General features: G+C 42.2%; 1 protein-coding gene across 1 annotated transcript in view; it reads right to left on the reverse strand.

Annotated features, from left to right (window-relative positions):
• Positions 1 to 2,945: 2,945 nt before the first annotated feature.
• ZDHHC5 (zinc finger DHHC-type palmitoyltransferase 5) overlaps positions 2,946 to 20,498 on the reverse strand; it is a 106,622-nt gene continuing 89,069 nt past the window's right edge. Inside the window, exons 5-12 of the mRNA XM_070727233.1 lie at positions 19,547 to 19,719; positions 19,266 to 19,368; positions 19,103 to 19,194; positions 10,192 to 10,324; positions 9,260 to 9,383; positions 7,879 to 7,991; positions 5,430 to 6,319; positions 2,946 to 4,557 (exon numbers count right to left, since the gene is read on the reverse strand). Coding sequence (XP_070583334.1) covers positions 4,392 to 4,557; positions 5,430 to 6,319; positions 7,879 to 7,991; positions 9,260 to 9,383; positions 10,192 to 10,324; positions 19,103 to 19,194; positions 19,266 to 19,368; positions 19,547 to 19,719 — 1,794 coding nt within the window. The 3' untranslated portion in view covers positions 2,946 to 4,391. The remainder of the gene's footprint in view (positions 4,558 to 5,429; positions 6,320 to 7,878; positions 7,992 to 9,259; positions 9,384 to 10,191; positions 10,325 to 19,102; positions 19,195 to 19,265; positions 19,369 to 19,546; positions 19,720 to 20,498) is intronic.

Here is a 20,498-nt window from a genome sequence, read left to right on the forward strand (position 1 = left end):
TTAGTGAAATTATGTGTTGTCTTTTTAATGTGAAAAAATCAGTTAAAGGGTTTAAAAAAAAAAAAAAAAAGCAATAGGGCTGGCATTCTATATATTCCATAAAAATATTATGGGATCCAGAGATGATGCTATCTATAGCAGTGTTTCCCAACCTTGGCAAATGCTGGCTGGGGAATTCTGGGAGTTGAAGTCCAAATATCTTCAAGTTGCCAAGGTTGGGAAACACTGATCTGAAGTTCAGTTGTCTCAAACCCTGACAATCTTTAAGAAGGACCTTAAGTTCCAATTCACTCTGAGGTCCTGGCTCAACTGTAAATATACAAGTTGGGCATCTAGTTCCACCATCATATGCTTTATGCTTTCTTTTGTTATATATCTTTAACCCTTGCTGATCACCCAGCCACCTAGGAAGTGGACAGTCATATCAATGAAATAATAAATTAGTAATTCTTTATTGTTCTGAAAGACAGTTCAAACTGCTATATTTGAAGACAAAATATATAACAATTTTATTGATTTTTTTAATGATCTTAAAAATTTAATAGCTTTTACAACATCATCTACTTTCATATTCCGTTTCTTTAGCCTGTAACATGGTCCACTGCATTAAATAGAGTGGAAGCATTTGTATTGGTTCTCGTTCAATCAAATTATACATGCACATTCCCTTCCTCTATGCTTGTGCAATCATTCACCAAACCATTTAAGGAAAATTCATTCCGTTTTACCACTTTTCTTTGTCTCCCATTATCTAGTTAATCACTTTTAAAAGATGTCTGGTGAATGAGGTTATATGGCATTTGATTAACTCAAGTTCACGTTTTTAGTGTTCTGAGTCAATTTTACTCTCAACAGAAATTGTGCTTTCAAAACCTATTTTTTCATTCATAATGTATAACTAGGTAACGCTTGGTTCAGAACTAAGGTTAAATTACACGAATAATCAGAAATTCCTAATTAACAGATTTGCATGTTTTTCCATGGGTAAACAGCCACAGTGGGATCAAAAATATGGCTTCATTGTAAGGAAACCCAATTATTTTTTGTTTATGATTCCAACACAAATAGTTTAGCCCACACATTGTTTAAATTGGAAGATAAAATCTCACTGGTGTCAGTGGGAAGGCCAGGTGGTGTACAGTTAAGTTCTTGTCTTATGATGGCAAGCGGGACCAGAATTTCTGTTGAACAATGCAGCTGTAAAGTATGACATCACTTAGGGATGGTCATCCCTAGTCACAACTGAGTCCTATGGTTATTAAGTGAGGCAACTTCCTGCCACAATCAAAGTGAGAGAAGTCTGGCAGGAAGTTGCAATTCCCAGACCTGAAGGCTGGAGGAAGGAGCAAGAATATATGCAAGGAGGTGGGGAACAAGGTTGGGGGAGGTACACTAGAGCCGGGTTAGGCAAAGTTGGCTCTTCTATGATTTGTGGACTTCAAATCCCAGAATTCCTGAGCCAGCGATGCTAGCTGAGGAATACTGGGAGTTGAAGTCCACATGTCATAGAAGAGCCAACTTTGCCTATCCCTGCACTAGAGTCATACATGTGGGTTAAGAACAATGCATGAGTAAGTGAGAGGCACCCCACAAGGTTAGATGTGCAGGAGGCACAAATGCTGATCATGAAGGGTTCATGGGGTGCATCCAATGAGAATCACACAAGGGTGTGAGAGAATGTGAAGCTGTGTTGTGGGGCAAGGAAGGTGCATGGGAGGAGGAGTCTTATCCTAGAGACTTCTGACTCTGTCAATTTCCCAACTGGCTTTCTAAGGACACCGGCAGAGCAGCTTGCAAATGGCAATTATATGATCACGGCGTGCTTAGCAACTAGTTATTAACTTGTGAATGGATTGCCAAGCATCCAGATCACTATTGTAAGAGCCCAGATGGATGTACTACCGACGGTCCAAACTCTGCAGACTGGTTGAGAACTACTTGTAGCGGTTAAAGTGCCGTCACAGGATCAGAGAATGCCATACAGTATGTATTCATGTTCACCATCCATGAGCTACAGTGGGGTGACTTTGGGACACTAATTTGATGGTGTGGATACAGAGGAATATAATACGTATTACCTTGAATTCCTGGAAAAAAAGGCCTTAAATCAACAAAATTTTCACTGGAAGCAAAAAATAGACATGAAGAGAATTTAGATTCTTCCAGCGTGTTTGTTTTCTTTCTCTCTTTTCCTACTGGGATTGCTTAGTTTTCAACTTGATTTGGATTTGCAAAGACCTTATGTCACGACTCACAAGAGATTTGTTATTTTAATGTGCCTTAAGACTCTTTGGTATTATCTCATTTGTATTCTAAAGTCTCAAAAACTTACTTGGTGAGCAAGGTTTCTCTCCTACATATAAATTAGCATTGTATTTTCCTAACCGAAATAACCTCTAAAGAGGATTAGAGTCTGAAGTGAGGTGAAGCCCAGTTTAATAATAAATTAGAGAAGCATCTTGTTCAGTGCTTGACAGGTATCCTCACTGGGAGTTAGAAAGGCATTCCTAGGTGTAGAGGGTGAATGGAACCTGAGCTGCGTCCCCCAACCTAAATCCCTAATCATTATAATTAAGTGCTATGCTCTCTAGGGATGAATGTAACAAATCTAGAATAGAACCTATTACTTGAAAAATACCCATTAGAGGCCTAACCCCTGAGGCTATTAGAAACTATCTGAACCAAGATCAATAATCTAGTTTATAAATCCCAGGTTACTTCATAATTGATTGTATCATTTTTGGGTTGTAAATGTTGCAATGCATAGTCCTCACTTACCTGTTCAAGAAAGCCATCTGATTTAGCAGAATGGTTGCAGTTACCGTGGCCAAATTCCAAAATCTAGCCATCTACTGAACAATTCTGGGCCTACCGCGAGCAACGCTGATGACCACCATCCACAATGTTCCAGTTAATAAAATAAAAACTACACAAGAATAGAGGAAGTGGCTCATTGTATTCTTTTATTCCTCATTTTAAAATGGCTAGTCATAATAAAAATAAAAGTGTGGCTTAACGGAGGCCACAGTTTAGATATTGCCATAGAGAAAGATTCAGTAGAGACTTAGACCGTTGGATTCTTGGGTTACTGATTTCTACTGACATGGGCTTTTACACGTGATGAGAGATATTTGGCATATGAAAAAATATTGCTTTTTGGTTAATTTTCTCTCTCTCTCTTCTTTCTCTTGCCCAGGTTTGGGAATAAAGAACTGTGACACCACAAGAAATTCGTATGGAGCATTTCATAAAAGCAAGGTAAAAAAAACACAGGAAACCACTTGGGAAGATTTACCAAATGCAAATAATATCTCCACACAAGGGACTCAGGACCACTGCTACCCTTTCCACTTAGCACCTCAATCCAAGGCTGTAATGATACATAACGAGTATTTCACATGCTTCCTGGTTTAGAGAGAACAGTGTTTGCTCTCTGGGCATCATTCAGAAAGAATATCTGTCTGGATATTGAAAAAGTATGAACCCAAATTTCCCCTCAGTTTTCCTAAATCCTCCGAGACCTTCAGGAACAAAAAATATTTGTGGGACAATTTTCAACACCAAAAGCCAAAGAAGTGGTGCCTTTTGTATGCTCCCTCCTGGAACAAATAGGGCTGCTCATGTTTGGCCAAAGGCAGAGAAAACCAGGCCAGAGCAAATGTCCTATTGGCATTTTTTTCAGCCCTACTAGGGGTAGTGGTTTTGCAGTGGTTTTCACTGAGAGGGAACCAAATGGCTGTTCTGCTCTACCCCACCAGATTCTCCTGAACGTGGTTGACACGTGGTTTCCTCAGGCCCAGCTGATGACGTTATGACCAGGCTTGCCTCCCTTTACTTATGGGTAGATATAATTTCTTTTTCTTTTTATATTTATATATTTATAGATATTTATATATACACACACCCAGTAACTCAGAAGAGGAAAAATATAGAATCCGTAGTAATAATTAAAAAAAAATTAAAAATGATCAACCCCTACCGCACGAGGCGAGCGATTGCACGAGGTCCACAAGTTTAACTGTTCTGTTGGTAGCAAGACAGGCTACAGCCTGCACTCTCTTCTGTGCGAGGAGGCTGACACCAAGTCTTTCCCTTCACTCTCGGCAGTGTGCGACCGACTGCAGTCTTTTGGTGACTGAGAGGGAAGAGTGCAGGCTGTGGAGGTGAGCAAGGCCGAGATCCCATTGTAGTGTTTAGAAACTCTCTTCGATAGTTTAGTTTTAAAAGGTAAATGTCCCCTCTGTTCTCCCCCACCCACCGAAACCTGGATTTATTTCTTTATTTTAAAAAGTCCATGCATGTGATGGAGCAACATCCCTGTCTCCTGCTCATCAGGGACAGGACGCTTGGAAACCAGCCAAAGAGGAGTAGACAGTGGGGAGATCGGCTCCTCATACAGAAATCTCATATGTGGTCCCCCCCACTCCAGAGACTTTCTTGACTCCTCCTCGAGTGGGGCTGTTGAGAGGTGGCTGGCCAGGTATGGGTGAGGTTGAGCCCAGAGTCCTGGGCTGTCCATTAGACTTGCTGTAAGAGGGTCTCATCTGCACCTCGTCTCTGGGAAAAAGGAAGGATACAAGGGCATCAGGAAGTGAGCACTCATTCAATGGCAATGGAAATGGAGGATGCCTCACACGCAGATAGCTTAAGGGAAGGAAAATTGGGAATACATATTGGCATTGCCTGGGATGCAAAGGGAAATACAAGAGCAGTGGATTGTCAGCCCACAAAGAACTGACAAGGCAATAGAAATATTTCAGCGTCCTAGGACATTGAAGTTAAACACAGAAGAGAATAGGACTCTACACACGGGGAATTCCACATTTAGCCATAATACAGCACTGTATGGAAGGGATAAATGAAAGTATAACTACAAACCAAGGAAGGGTTGCAGGAAAGGGCACATGTATCAAAAGGACTATTTCTTATAAGCTGTTCCATCTGCTTATTGAGTGTGGCCTCAAAAGTATCATAAGAATACACAAGAAATAGGGAAGCAGAACACAGAAAAATAGGGCGATGAATTGTATCACTTATAGTGCTTTTATATACGAGGTAGTAATCAGGCAGGCAATATAACGATTCAAGCATCTCATATGAAAGCCAATGACCATCTCACAGAGCCACACAGCTCACAAAAAGGAATGTGATACTATGCAATGTACCCTGCATTATAGAGCTAAGGGTGAGGAAATGGATTGGTTCACACACTGGAGATTGGGAAGGAAAAGGGAGGAAAGAAAGGGACAGACGAGAGCAGACACTATCTGTAGATCACTCCCAGCCGTTTCTTTCAGGTGTTGCTGGAAGGAATCACAATTATCTTGGAATCCTTTTCCAGAGCAGTGGTGGGGCGGATCTAAGTGTGGTTCATCCTCCACTAGGTCAAGGAACACTTAAAGAACTAGACAAGTGTCACTTGTACTTACTTTGGTGCCAGTAAAGGCTGCAAGGCCACCTCCTCAGTCTCCGGGACGACAGCCTGAGGCGACTGTTTTTGGCTGCTGTAAGACATAGATTTGCCCATGTGAGAGGATGAAAGCTGGTCTGGTGAGCCCAGCGCCCGCACTCTAAGTGCATGTGGTGGTTCTGGTTTGCCAAAGCGAGGCGCCACTGGCCGGGTGAGTGGGTTTTTGCCCAAAGGTGAACGTTTTGAATCATCCGAAGAGGAACTCGTTCGTGGGGCATTGCTGGACCCTGGTGTGGACTGTATCCCAGAGTCCCCTAGGCCTATATCTTCCTCTTTGGCCAGGGGTGGTGGCATGGATGACTGCTGTAGCAACTTCTCCCGTTCCTGCATGGAAGCCACAATGTGGCGCGAAAGATTGTCATAGCGGACGGGTGAAGAATCACGAGGTTGCTGGTGCTTGGGTGAACCCGAGCTGGGAAAACGACTGTGCAAGTCAGCCTCCCGCTGTTGAGCAATACGGGCTGAAAGAAAAGGAGACGTGTATCCCATGAGTGGGTCTGGCTCTGAACTTGCCTGCACCGACTCAAAATCAAGGCTATCAGATGGTGTGAGAAGACTGTCATATGACAAACTCCCGTTGCGTGTCTGGTTCACCAAGCTCTTGTAAGATGTGGAAGTAGTGCCTTCGGAGCGGATTGACTGAAGATGGCCCATTTCAAAGCCTGTGCCTTGAGCTGACTTGAGGCTGGAAGAGCGGGAACCACTGGAGAGGGGATCAAAATGGAAACTCTTGCCAAAGGTGGGTGATCGAAAACTTTCTGGTTCCAGACTTGGTTCTGAGCGATAGCTGGGGTTTCGGCTGCTTTCAACAATAGTCGTTGCCTCCTTCAAACTATCTCCTCGACTTAGCTGTTATAGAGAATAAAAAATACAGGAGTCATTCCATAGCTTCCTAGGCTCTGTAATAAGAACTGAAAAATAAATTATGCTATCTACTTCTTCAAGGCATCTTATAGGCATATCAGAAGGAAAATAATTTTCTCAATGTAGAGATTGAAAATGTGCAAGGTATTCAAATACATGTTATAGTAATTCACTGACTGAAAATCAGCATAATGTAACACAATGTTGAATACAGATCTAGGATAATATACACTGCTCAAAAAAATAAAGGGAACACTCAAAGAACACATCCTAGATCTGAATGAATGAAATATTATCATTGAATTCTTTGTTCTGTACAAAGTTGAATGTGCTGACAACATGTGAAATTGATTGTCAATCAGTGTTGCTTCCTAAGTGGACAGTTTGATTTCACAGAAGTTTGATTTACTTGGAGTTATATTGTTTAAATGTTCCCTTTATTGTTTTGAGCAGTACAGTATATTTAAATTCTATTTCAGTTATGAATGCTGTGGATGAGATGGCTTCAGTTATATTTTTAAGTCGAGTCTGTTATAATTATTTAATCATTTCATAGGGCATCAAAATTGTATGTTAATGCAGAATACAATAAATAAAAAACCTGTTTTTAAAAAAAACAATAAATCATACAAAACCTTAAAATATTTCAAATGTTTTACATAGCTAGTCTGAAGATGAGACATCCTATATTACCATTTGGGTGGAGGAGGAGGTGAAAGAAAAGGGATGAGTGGACAATTAGAGAAGCAAAACTATGGGAAAATATAATATATTCTGGCTGCTGCAGCCCGACTGCTTAATTTGGCTGCTGATGCAATCATGGTTCACAAAAATTTAAACTTGAGCACGCAGTGATTCTATGGTTGACAACATATGACATTTTGTTAGATTTGTTTGCTGGATTTCAAAACCCACTTTCATTCAGAAGCTTGAGGTGGATAAAATAGGACCCAGATTGTTAGGGGGCAAAATGCTGACTCTGTTAACCACTTGGAGAGACCTGTAAAGCACTCTGAATAGGTATATAAATCTAAGTGCTATTGCTATTTCAGGGCCACTGTAATTTTGAACGGTCATTAAATAAACTGTTGTTGAGGACTGCTTGCAAATATATTTTTACAGTTCTATATTTCTGGATATAAGAGGAAGTATTTTATAGAATAGCAATGAGCAAAAAAATCTCTGGGAAATTTTCATTAATGCTCTCCAAAATCAAACGATTAAACAAGTCTACTTCTCAGTTCTAATTAGATTAACAGTCCTGTTCTGAAATAAGAATTATATTTATCTATGTAAAGTGCTCCCCCTATACATTATTCAACAAATGACAATTTCGATTCCGTGATCCATCATTTTTTCCTCTGCTCCAATTAGCAGGTCTCAAAGCTCGAGTCTGAACCCTGCCAACCCCACCCCACCTTTTAGTAAAATGTACATCAATCCAATTAAGGTGTTATAGTCTCAAACCAAATTCCCTTTCAAACACCTCCCCCTGTATGTTCATCTACCACAATCTATTCTTTATGCTAAGCAAGCTTATTTACCTTGGCACTGGTGGAGTGAGGCATTGCAGCTGAAACACTGCTGCTAGTATAGCCAGGTCGATACTTATACATGGTTGGAGTTGGAGGGCTGTCCTTACTTAGCAAACTGCTATCTGTATAGAGAAAGGGAAAAGAAGTGTGGATGTCCTAGATGTTTTCATGTCGTCCTGCGTGTCCCCTTGAATTCTTTTCTCAAGTGACACAGATAGCAAATGATTGGACTGTGAGAACCAAGTTACTGTAATCCGCCCTGAAGGTTAAAGAATCAATCAGGAACTAAAATAATGCACAAAGGGTGGAGATAAAAACAGGGCAACAGGAACATTTCCATTTCTATAATTACAGATCGTAATTATAATGCTAATGCATACATTTTTTTAAAAAAGTAAAAAAATCCTATACACAAAGTGCATGAAAACTGAAAAATTACAGAAGAAAAACAAAAACAAATGTACGGCTATATAAATTAAGTTTTACACGAACACACACACACACACACACACACACACACAGAGTTCGGATTATATAAATGCATTAGAAATATTTATTTGTTTTTCTATCATGCTCTTGAATATTTTATTTCTCTCTGTCTCTCCCTCAGTTTTCAGCACTTCTGGACAGGAGGCAGTAATAGTGATCTGAGAATTCAAATGAAACCCTGCACAACAAAGTGCCAAATACATCCACCCACATTTTCCTATATATTATGAAACACACAGATGTATTATGTAGGCCAAATAACAACTAAGATCATATATTCGATTTATAACAACCGAGCCCGGAATTTTGTTCTTAAGTTATATAATGTAAATTTAAACTGTTCTTGTCATAAATCAAGTCACCACGTGACTGGACTCAATTTTACAACTGGTTTTATGATAGTCACTAAATGAATTAAATGGTTATTGTTTATTAAATGAATCATGTGGCTGCTAGTACAAATCCAGACTGTCCAATGGGTGTTTTTGGATGGAAAATGTAAAAAAAAGTGTCACAAAATGCTATGTGACCATGGGATCCTGCAACCTGCCATAAATCTCAATCATCAATGCAAATCATGTGACTGCAAGGGTGGTGCGCCAGTCACAGCTTTGAGGACCTTTGAGGTCTTAATTATTTTTCTTTTGAGAGCAGCCACTGGAATTTCATTTTCATGTGTGCCATTGTGTACAGAGAAAAGTGAGAATAAAGCTTGTCGTGTCTTATCAGACCTTTCCTCACCAGTCTTATCAGCCGGCTCGCTAAGTACGGTACTTCAAAACTAATCATTACATTTTAAGTTCAATTGCCTGGTTTGCAGCGATATTAGACAGTATTTTCCTGATACAGACGATCACCCAGGCGCATAACTGACTGTGTCTCTCAAGGAAATCCCTCTTACCCTCATTGGTGGTCAGGGTTAAATGTGTCCTCAGACCTGTGTAGCGGCTGAGGTCTGGTTTGGGCGGTGGTGGTGGTTCAGCATCAGCAGACTGGCTCTCTGTTACTTCAAGGCTTCCTTTGGACTGCAGAGAAGAAGAAAAAAAGCAAAACATACTGGTACAATTGGAAAGATGGCAAGAATCAATGCTTCCTTCTCCTGTCCTAATGGTTCTTTTTTTACTAGTATCATGTATAGGAATATTATTATATCCTTGTATACCACCAATATGTACTTGACAAAACAAATAAAAAATAAAATAAATAAATAATTCTTATGTGTATTTTCAGGATTTTCTAGTCCATCTATTAAATAAGTGGAGTAGTGTTTGAATGTAGGCAGACTAATTCAGAAGAGGGTCAGCAAGGGCCCAGTCTTTAAGCAAAGTGGAAGGACTGACAGGCATCCTACTGAGGAAACCAGACGTCTTGCAGGTAGAGATATAAGGACACAGCTTTCTAATAAATATACTTGTTATGTAGTGGGACTAGAGCAATAAGGCTCCTGACAGGTTCTCCATTCCGGCTGGAAAATACTTGAAGCTGATTGGCTAAGCAGCCAATATTGCCCTTGGTTGGATAAAGATAACATGTTCTTAAAATTACCAATTACTCCACCAGCATTTCCACAAATGTTATTGTAAACTGTACATGTATCTATTGCTGGATGAAAAGTGAAAAGCAAAAACTAAATGGTCTAAGACATAACTTTTATGTACTAGTTACACAGGAGGGAAATGTAAGTCCAAGTTCAACGCCTGGAGAAGCAGAAACAAGGAGAGACATTACTAACGAACAATGCCTGAAGTAATCATTTGATACCTACCCACACTGCCGAAACTTAGAGAATAATTTGAAGCCACTGTTTGGGCAGCATTTTCATTTCCTCCTCACCTTTGTTCTCTTTAGTTCAGCCTGGATACCATTATCCATTATCTTCATAGCAACCTGTCCGTCTGATATTTCTGGCCGTAAGAATGGAGGCCTCACTAATACAGTCTGTTCTCCCTTTGGCCGCCCAAGATACCTAGTGAATAATGAAAAGGGATTTCTGTAAAGTATAGTAAGATAATGCTTTTAGTAGATCATTTGTTTACCTGGCTTAGCAAAGCAGTGTAATGCCAGAATAAGGTTTGAAATACAGTGGTACCTCAGTTCTCGACCACAATTTGTTCTGGAAGTGTGGTCGAGAACCGATTTGGTTGAGAACTGAAACAATTTAAGATAAATTCCCCTCCTCAGTTGTCTATCCCTCTAGCTTGCCTGCTTCTGTCCCCATCTCTCTCTCTCTCTCTCTGTAGTTTGCCGGCTTCCGGCTTCAGTTCTCTTGATCGCCTGCTTCTGTCCCTGTCTCTCTCTCTCTCTGTAGCTTGCCGGCTTCTGTCTTCAGCTCTCCCGAGTATTCGAGTTCCAAATACAGTGGTACCTCATGATACGAACCCCTCGTCTTACGAACAACCCAAGATACGAATCCGGGGTTCAGAAAATTTTTGCCTCTTCTTATGAACTTTTTTCTTCTTACGAACCCGCCGCCGCCGCCAAGAAGTCCCGCCCCCCGGCTGTCGCTTTTTGAAACAGCCGGGGGGCTTCCCAGCGTCCTCCTGAACCTGAACTTCCGGGTTTGGCATTCGGGAGGCCGCCGAGAAGCCCCCCGGCTGTCACCTTTTAAAATTGCCGCGGGGCTTCTCGGCGGCCTCCCGAACGTCGAACCCGGAAGTTCGGGTTTGGCGTTCGGGTTCAGGAGGACGCTGGGAAGCTCCCCTGGCTCTTTCAAAAGGTGACAGCCGGTCGTCGTCGTTTTTTTGCGATTTTTTTTTTTTTGCACGGATTAATTGATTTTACATTGTTTCTTATGGGAAACAATGTTTCGTCTTACGAACTTTCCGTCTTACGAACCTCCCCCTGGAACCAATTAGGTTCGTAAGACGAGGTATTACTGTATTTGTTTGGATTTCAGGGCAAAAGTTTCTTGAATTTCCTGGTCGAATACCGATTTGTTTGAACTGAGAAGCTTTCGAAAACCGAGGTACCACTGTACATACATTTTGCAATTTGAAGGCATTTGTGTATAGGCAGACCCGTCATTTATCAATTATCAGAGTTACAACAGCCGCCATAAAATGTGTCCAGCCCGAGTACTTTTTGACAGTTCATGGCAAAAACTGCTTGTTTGGCAGAATGAGTTAACACTTGGCATCAGCTACCTAAGCCCTGCTGTGCACATTCTACACCTCACCAGCCACCTGCAGAAAACCCTCGCTTCCTCTTCCACCCAATATCTACCTGCTGGCAAGCCACCTGGGACTTGCAATTTTTTCTTAGCTTCCTCACTGACTTTTATTGTTTGAAGCTGGCAGCAAGTTGTGAAAAGATACTTATTTAAAGACCCAGGATCCTTGCTTAATGATGGCAACAGAACTGCAGGGATTGCTGTTGCTAAGTGATATTGCCTTTATGACCGTATCACTTAGTGACAGAAATGTCAGTACAACTGCTATGTTAACTCGAGGATTACCTTGATATTGTTTTAAAGGTGTACAAAAATGATAGTAATTGATTAAATTTATATGCTGCCAGATTCCTAGTTGTATTGGCGGTTTACAGATGTTAATTCTTTTTAGAAACAAAGAATAGTACAAAAGCACAAAAACAAAGGAACCAGGGTGACCAATGCCGCCCCCGCAAACTAAACTTGGCAGTTTCTAGAAGTAACTAGAAGTAATGAAGAAAGTAACAGATAAAATGGCTGATATATAAAATTACCTTGCAATTCCAATAAAGGAATAACATACAAAACAAGATTGCACAATAGGAAATGTGTTCTAACCTTTTGTCCTTCCTTCCTTTCGTAATTGTTCTTATGGAAAGACATTGCTTTTCTGCACAACAGTTAATTTTAATATAATTTTATAAATGTGAAAAAAATGAATACACAGAACTTTAGTATTGTTAGACAGGGAAATGTAGTACTTGTAGATTCTGATTCATTACAAAGTAGATGTGCTGGATACAGAAAAACAATCTAAATTTATTTATTTATTTGATTTGATTTGTATGCTGCCCCTCTCTGAAGACTCGGAGCGGCTCACAACAACAAAATACAGTAAAAATCCAATTATTAAAACAGTTTAAAACCCTTAATGTAAAAACAATCAGACATCCCATGCATAAAACGGACCGGCCCAGGGGAATCAATTTCCCCATGCCTGACGGCAGAGGTGGGTTTTAGGAAGTTTGCGAAAGGCAAGGAGGGTGGGGGCAGTCCTGATCTCCGGGGGGAGTTGATTCCAGAGGGTTGGGGCTGCCATAGAGAAGGCTCTTCCCCTGGGCCCCGCCAGACGACATTCGTCGACGGGACCCGGAGAAGGTCAACTCTGTGGGACCTAATTGGTCGCTGGGATTCGTGCGGCAGAAGGCGGGCAGTTAAGCAACAAAATTCAGATGCCTACAGAAAGTCGCACGGTGCTAATATGTTTTACATAGTGACAGAGGTTGAAAGGGAAGCTTTGTTTTATGGCAACTCGTACAGGTTTCCTGTTTAATCATGCACAAAAATGTAACTAGTACAAAAGCAAGTTGCAACTGGAGGCCTCACTAATAATATCACATATTTTTAATTTGGAGCTAATTAGTGTTCCGTATTATCTAAAGTGAGAGTCAGTTAATGCGGTTAAGGCATCAGGCAAAAAACCTAGGAAACCGAGTTCTAGTTCCACCTTAGGCACGAAGCTAGCTTGATAATCTTGAGCTGGGTTATTTTCTCTAGGAAGCAACAGCTAACACTTCTGAAAACCCTTGCCAAGAAAACTGCAGACTTGTTCAGACAGCCTGAGAATTGGACATGACTGAATGGACTAATATAAACCAGAAATATATATTCCCCCCACCCCAACGAAATAGAATGCTTGGATCAACCGTTCATCTTCTGCTCCAGGAAAGTCTTAGTTTAAATGACCAGAGTCAGAATTTAATTGCCTTCATTAATTTGGGAAACAGGCCGCAGGCACTTTAAAGGAGATCACTCCGTCAGCCTTTATACCAAATGAATACTCCTACATCTTTAGATACTGATCAGCATGCACCCCTTACAATCTACAAGGGAGAGGGAAAAACACAGCTGCTCTGTCAAACATCAGTTTCCCCAGGGAGAACCAGAGATCCTAATTCAGGAAAACAAACATGATGTGATAGGCATCACTGAAACTTGGTGGGATAATGCTCATGATTCATGCACAACATTGGAAGGGTGTAATTTATTCAAAAGAAGCAGACTGAATAGAAAGGGTGGGGGCGTTGCACTGTACATGAAGAAAAAATATATACTGAGCAAAAAATTCAGCAGAGAATGGAAATTCTATTAAAAGTATCTGGGTAACAATAAAAAGGAAAAGAGAAAGGAAAGTGATACCACTGCAGGAGTCTTTCACAGACCACCTGGGTGATACTAGGGGATTTCAATTAGGTCTAATAAATTCTTGTTATCTCTTGCTGATAACTTTGTCAAAAAGATGGAAGAAAAGGCAAGCTTCTTTCTGTTATTGTGGATTAAATCATTACCAACAGGAAGAATCGGTTGAAAAGATGAAGGTAGCCAGCACCTCTTGGGAAAATGAATGTCTTATACTTTATTTGTGATAGCCAGAAAAGAAAGAACCAAGAGTCAGTCTGCATACTACACTGAGGTACTGAAGAAATTAATTAATTAATTGATTGATTGATTGATTGATTGATTGGGTTTGTATGCCGCCCCTCTCCGGAGACTTGGGGCGGCTAACAGCGACAATAAAACAGTGTACAATAGTAATCTGATATTAGAAATGATTAAAAATCCATTAATATAAAAACCAAACATACATACATACATAGAATTGTAAAGGCCTAGGGAGAAAGAGGATCTCAATTCCCCCATGCCTGGCGGCAGAGGTGGGTTTTAAGTTGCTTACGAAAGGCAAGGAGGGTGGGGGCAGTTTTAATCTCTGGGGGGAGTTGGTTCCAGAGGGCCGGGGCCGCCACAAAGAAGGCTCTTCCCCTGGGTCCTGCCAGGCGACATTGCTTAGTTGACGGGACCCGGAGAAGATCCACTCTGTGGGACCTAACTGGTCGCTGGGATTCGTGCAGCAGAAGGCGGTCCCTGAGGTAATCTGGTCTGGTGCCATGAAGGGCTTTATAGGTCATAACCAACACTTTGAATTGTGACTGGAAACTGATCGGCAACAAATGCAGGCTGTGGAGTGTTGGTGTAACATGGGCATATTTGGAAAAGCCCATGACTGCTCTCGCAGCTGCATTCTGCATGATCATTACAGGTAGTCCTCGACTTATGACCATTCAATCCAAAATGTATGTAGCTAAATAAGACTGTTGTTAAGTGACTTTTGTCCCATTTTGCAATCTTTCTCACCAGGGTTGTTGAGCAAATCACTGCATTTGCTAAGTTAGTAACAGAGTTTTTAAGTGAAACTGGCTTGCCCGTCGACTTTGCTTGTCAAAATGTCACAAAAGGAGATCACATGATCCCTGGGACACTGCAACTGTCATAAATAAATGCCAGTTGTCAAACATCTGACTTTTCGTTGCATGACTATGGGGAGGCTGCAACAGTTGGAAGTGTGAAAAATGGTCACCAAGTCATTTTTTTCAATGCTGTTGTAACTTCAAATGGTCACTAAACGATTGTTGTGTTGTAAGTCAAGGGTTACCTGTCGTGCAATGACTGCAAAAGCATATTCAACTGGTGGATGACCAGTGAAGTTCCAGGGAAGAGCAAAGGTTATCCCCAATTTCAAAAAAGAGGAAGGAGACAGACTCATAAAATGACAAACCTGTCAATTTTAGCTCTGCTGGTTGCCTTGGAGACCAGATGGGGGTATTCCAGGCTGGAGGTATCTGCTGGATTGATGGCAGACTCCATCCCCCTGTTCTCTTGCTCTCTACCCAAGGGAGGGTTCCTCCCAGTTCGAACCAGATTGCGCAAATCGTTAGCGAGCCGCTGTTGACGTGGAGATGGCGTCACGGATCCGGTTCTGCCTGTGCTGGTCCGTGAGTGCCGCCATCTTGGGTGGGTTTTTTTTGAATTTTCGGTGATATTTTTCAGTGTTTGGATGGCTTCTCCTAGTCCTCTGCTTTGAAAAAAGCCCTTCCTCCCACCTCTGGATTAACACCGACCTTTATGACTTCACTTAAAGCACAGCTGAGCAGCTCCTCAGCTCTGTTTCAGGCTGAAACCACCTTTTGAGCGTGTGCGAAAGTCAATTTGCACAAGGCGATGTGCACGCACAAGCGGAGCGAGTATGCACACGTGAAACATTGCAATGTGAACCCATGGCAAAAGTATGTGGAACCCACCCTTATTCTGCCACCTTTTCTTTTTTGGCTTACCATATTGATGTATTATCTAGGTCCCCAGCAGTTGGGTTTCAGGCCCGGTTACAGCACGAAAACTGCTTTGGTCGCGTTGATGGATGATCTCTGGCGGGCCCGGGACAGGGGTTTATCCTCTGTCCTGGTGCTTCTTGACCTCTCAGCGGCTTTCGATACCATCGACCATGGTATCCTTCTGCACCGGCTGGAGGGGTTGGGGGTGGGAGGCACTGTTCTCCAGTGGTTCTCCTCCTACCTCTCCGGTCGGTCGCAGTCGGTGTTAGTGGGGGGTCAGAGGTCGACTCCGAGGTCTCTCCCTTGTGGGGTGCCTCAGGGGTCGGTCCTCTCCCCCCTGCTATTTAATATCTACATGAAACCGCTGGGTGAGATCATCCAAGGGCATGGGGTGAGGTATCATCAGTACGCTGACGATACCCAGCTCTACATCTCCACCCCATGTCCAGTCAACGAAGCAGTGGAAGTGATGTGCCGGTGTCCGGAGGCTGTTGGGGCATGGATGGGTGTCAACAGACTCAAACTCAACCCGGATAAGATGGAGTGGCTGTGGGTTTTGCCTCCCAAGGACAATTCCATCTGTCCTTCCATTACCCTGGGGGGGGGGGAACTATTGACCCCCTCGGAGAGGGTCCGCAACTTGGGCGTCCTCCTTGATCCACAGCTCACATTAGAGAACCATCTTTCAGCTGTGGCGAGGGGGGCGTTTGCCCAGGTTCACCTGGTGCATCAGTTGCGGCCCTATCTGGACCGGGACTCACTGCTCACAGTCACTCATGCCCTCATCACCTCGAGGCTCGACTACTGTAATGCTCTCTACATGGGGCTACCTTTGAAAAGTGTTCGGAAACTTCAGATCGTGCAGAATGCAGCTGCGAGAGCAGTCATGGGCCTACCTAGGTATGCCCGTGTTTCACCAACACTCCGCAGTCTGCATTGGTTGCCGATCAACTTCCGGTCACAATTCAAAGTGTTGGTTATGACCTTTAAAGCCCTTCATGGCACTGGACCAGAATCTCTCCGAGACCGCCTGCTGCCGCACGAATCCTAGCGACCGATTAGGTCCCACAGAGTGGGCTTTCTCCGGGTCCCGTCAACTAAACAATGTCGGTTGGCGGGCCCCAGGGGAAGAGCCTTCTCTGTGGCGGCCCCGGCCCTCTGGAACCAACTCCCCCCGGAGATTAGAACTGCCCCTACTCTCCTTGCCTTTCGTAAGCTTCTTAAGACCCACCTATGTCGTCAGGCATGGGGGAACTGAGACATCTCCCCCGGACATATACAATTTATGAATGGTATGTGTGTATGTATGTGTGTTTAGAAAATGAGGTTTTTTAATGTTTTTAGTAGAAATTTAGATTTGTTGTAAACTGTTTTTTTCACTTTGTTGTGAGCCGCCCCGAGTCTGCGGAGAGGGGCGGCATACAAATCTCAATAAACATAAACAAACATATTATTGATGTATTTTGTTCCTTGGTCACTGTTTACTTATTGTTCTATTATTTTATTTATTATTATTGTTGTTGATGATGATGTTATTGTTATTATTACTGTAAATCACCTAGAGTAGCCTCATGGCAGGAGAGGCAGTAAATAAATTTAACAAAAATTATACTAGGCAAGTTTCTCAAGCAGATGAACAAATAGCATTGGGGGGGGGGCAGGTTACTAATTAACCAAAGCCAGCATGGCTTCATTACAACAGATCACTCTCGGCATAGAATGGAAGCTAATAGAAAACCAATGCTCAAAGTAAAGATGCATTGCGCTCCTAGTAGGGAATAGCAGCTCGATAATACACAGAATCAACTGAAGCTTTCACGTGGTAACTTTAAAAGTAACCCACGTTCTAACCTGGGCGAGTGGTGACAATGTCATGAATCACTGTAGTAAGATAAGCTAGCCAAACACTCTCCTGGCTTCCAACTACTCTTCAGGCAAAAATTACAGATCTGTTCCTTCAGGAGCAGTTCTTTCAACTATAAGCAATACCACTGGTTTTGCCTGAGCATCCCGCTAGATAAACAGTAACTTTGTCTTGCTAAAATTCAAGATTAGTTTGTTTTCTCCCATCCTTATTGTGAAGGACATGGAAAACAAATCTCTACGAAGAATATTAAAGGAGCTAGGATTATTAAAAGGCAGCTGTTGGGGATATGTGATATTACTCTAGTCTACAAATACCTGAAGAGTTGTTATATATAAGAAAGCTAGATTTCTTCTGTTGCTATGAGCTGGAGAATACAGATAGTCCTTGGTTAACAAGGGCAATGGTTTGAAGTTGCCACAGCAGTGAAGAGTAGTGGTTACAATCACTCCTTGAAGTTCCAGTGGTTCTCATGGTTTAGCACTTAGGTACTTACAGCATCTTGTGGCAATGTGATTGCAAATTGCAACCTTCCCTGCCAGTTTCCCACAAGCAAAGTCAATGGGGAAGTGGGCAGAGAAAGTCTGGAAGTTGATTGGGTAACTCCCCACCCATTCACCTTCCCCCAGACCTTCTTCAGTTATGCCTTCCAACCACCCACACATGCACACCAAGCCTTATTGTGCTTGTGCCACACCTCCCTGTCCCCTTGTGTGTCCTGGCACGCTCTTCCCAACCCTTGTTGAGATTGGGCCTTTCTGGTCAACTTGCACAATTGCTTATGGTCCCTCCCTGGCAGCAGCCACTTATCTGCCAGCCAACTTGCTTACAAGACACCTGAAACTTGCAACTTCCTGCCAGCTTCCCCACTAAATTTGGTTGCTGGAAGCCCACAAGAAGTTGTGATGAAGTTACATCTTAAGGAGAAATTGCTGTCGCTGAGTAATACGGTAACATAAGGTTTCACTTTATGACCACATCACTTAGTGACACAAATTCCAATATCAGTTGCTATTGTAACTCAAGGACTACTTGAAAGTTTAAACTATAATGAAGGAGGTTCAACCTAGACAACATGAGGAAACTTTCTGCCTGTACAAGGTAACAGCCAATGAAACATGTTGCCACATAGAATGGTGAGTCCTTCTTCAGAAGTCTTTAGATAAAGACTGGATGGTCATCTGTCATAGATACACTAATACCTCCTGCACCAAACAAGGGAATTACTTTGATGAATCCTACAGTTTCCCATTGAAAGAGTCTATGATTAAGAACTAAAATGATTGTTAGCCATTGCTTTCTGCAACCCAGCATCTCCTTGCTGAATCATTCATACAGTTAATCGTATCTATGGAGATCCTCAGCCATCCAGGTCATGGTGGTCCCAAAGGTGCTTTTTCAAGAGGCAAGTAGACTTTCTGGTCCAGAAAGTCCAGTTGCCTCTTGATAAAGAACCTTTGGGACAATTAGCCACGAGAACCTTCCTCTCACTTTTCACACTAACAATGAAGACAGTAATTCTCATTTCTCCTCTTCTCCATCTTACTCTGGTGAAGCAGAATTTACCTGGGAGCTGGAGAACTGCAGAGGACACGACTGACATTCTTACAGCAGCCATTGGTAAATGGGTTTACTCCACCTCGGAACTTGCCTGTAACCTGCAAAGACCAAAAACTGGTTAGGTAAAATTCAGTGAAACGAGCAACAAAACAAAATGGGAAATACATACTTGTTCATTGGTAGTGCGACCTCTGGCTACTAGTACCACATGAAATCCTGTAAGACCAGCTACAGGTATAAAGAACAAACCAGCCACACACATCACGGCCATACTGCAGCAAGGTCAAGGAACAATACTGAAGGATCACAATTCATTTCTAATCTGGAGATTCATTTCCCACCTGATAGTTGGCACTTTCTTAAGCAGATCTGAAAATTCCTTGCCAGTTCATTTTTACCAGGAAGTTCCTTTTTTGGGGAATGGGGGTGGTGTTTGAGATTAAAGGATACGTAACAGCCATGCGGATTCCAGAGAGCTCTTCCACTTGATACAGGACATACAGTAAACCGAAGCCAAACACACCCATGATGTGCGCTGTAAGTGAGATCAGGAACAGGAAGAAGTAGCGGTAATTGCGTCTTCCTATGCAGTTGTTCACCCATGGACAGTGATGGTCAAATTCCTTCCATTTAAAAAAAAAAAGGAGGTTAGGAAAATCATCCCTCTAGAAAGCCAGGCTATAGTTTTACATTACTAATAAAATCCTTTTAAACTACAGCACATCTGACTACAATTCAAGTACAGTGGTACCTCATGATACGAACTTAATTGGTTCCAGGAGGAGGTTCGTAAGGTGAAAAGTTCGTAAGACGAAACAATGTTTCCCATAGGAATCAATGTACAGTAAAAGCAAATAATGCGTGCAAATCCTTCAGGAAAATCCCAAACTTTAGAAGGAAGGCGAACAGAGGGCAGGGAGGAGCAGCTAAAGGGGGTGGGTGGAAGAAGCAAGGCTAGGCTAAAGGGTGAGTGGGAAGGAAGAAAGGCAAGGGGGGTGCTCCTCCCTTTTCTTTCTTCAAAAGACACCATTTCAGTGCCTGCAAGCATGCTGTTCTCCTACTTTTGTTAATGCAAAGTCTTTCCCCCTCCAAGCTGCCCCTCCCTTTTCTTTCTTCAAAAAAAGGGGGAAAAAGAAACCCCTTCATCCCAGCAGCAGCAGCTTGGGTTCATAAGGTGAAAATAGTTCGGAAGAAGAGGCAAAAAAAATCTTAAACACCGGGTTCGTATCTTGAAAAGTTTGTTAGAAGAGGCATTCATAAGATGAGGTACCACTGTATTTGATTTCCATTCAGGATGGAATTGAAATGTAACTCCCGTTAAGAATGGTATAGCCACAATGAACTCATAGACCTTTGATCTGATTGACCTTATGCCTTTCCTCTTTTTTCATGTATTCTGTGT

This window comes from Erythrolamprus reginae, chromosome 1 (genome assembly GCF_031021105.1).
Source record: "Erythrolamprus reginae isolate rEryReg1 chromosome 1, rEryReg1.hap1, whole genome shotgun sequence".
NCBI classification, from domain to species: Eukaryota; Metazoa; Chordata; class Lepidosauria; order Squamata; family Dipsadidae; genus Erythrolamprus; species Erythrolamprus reginae.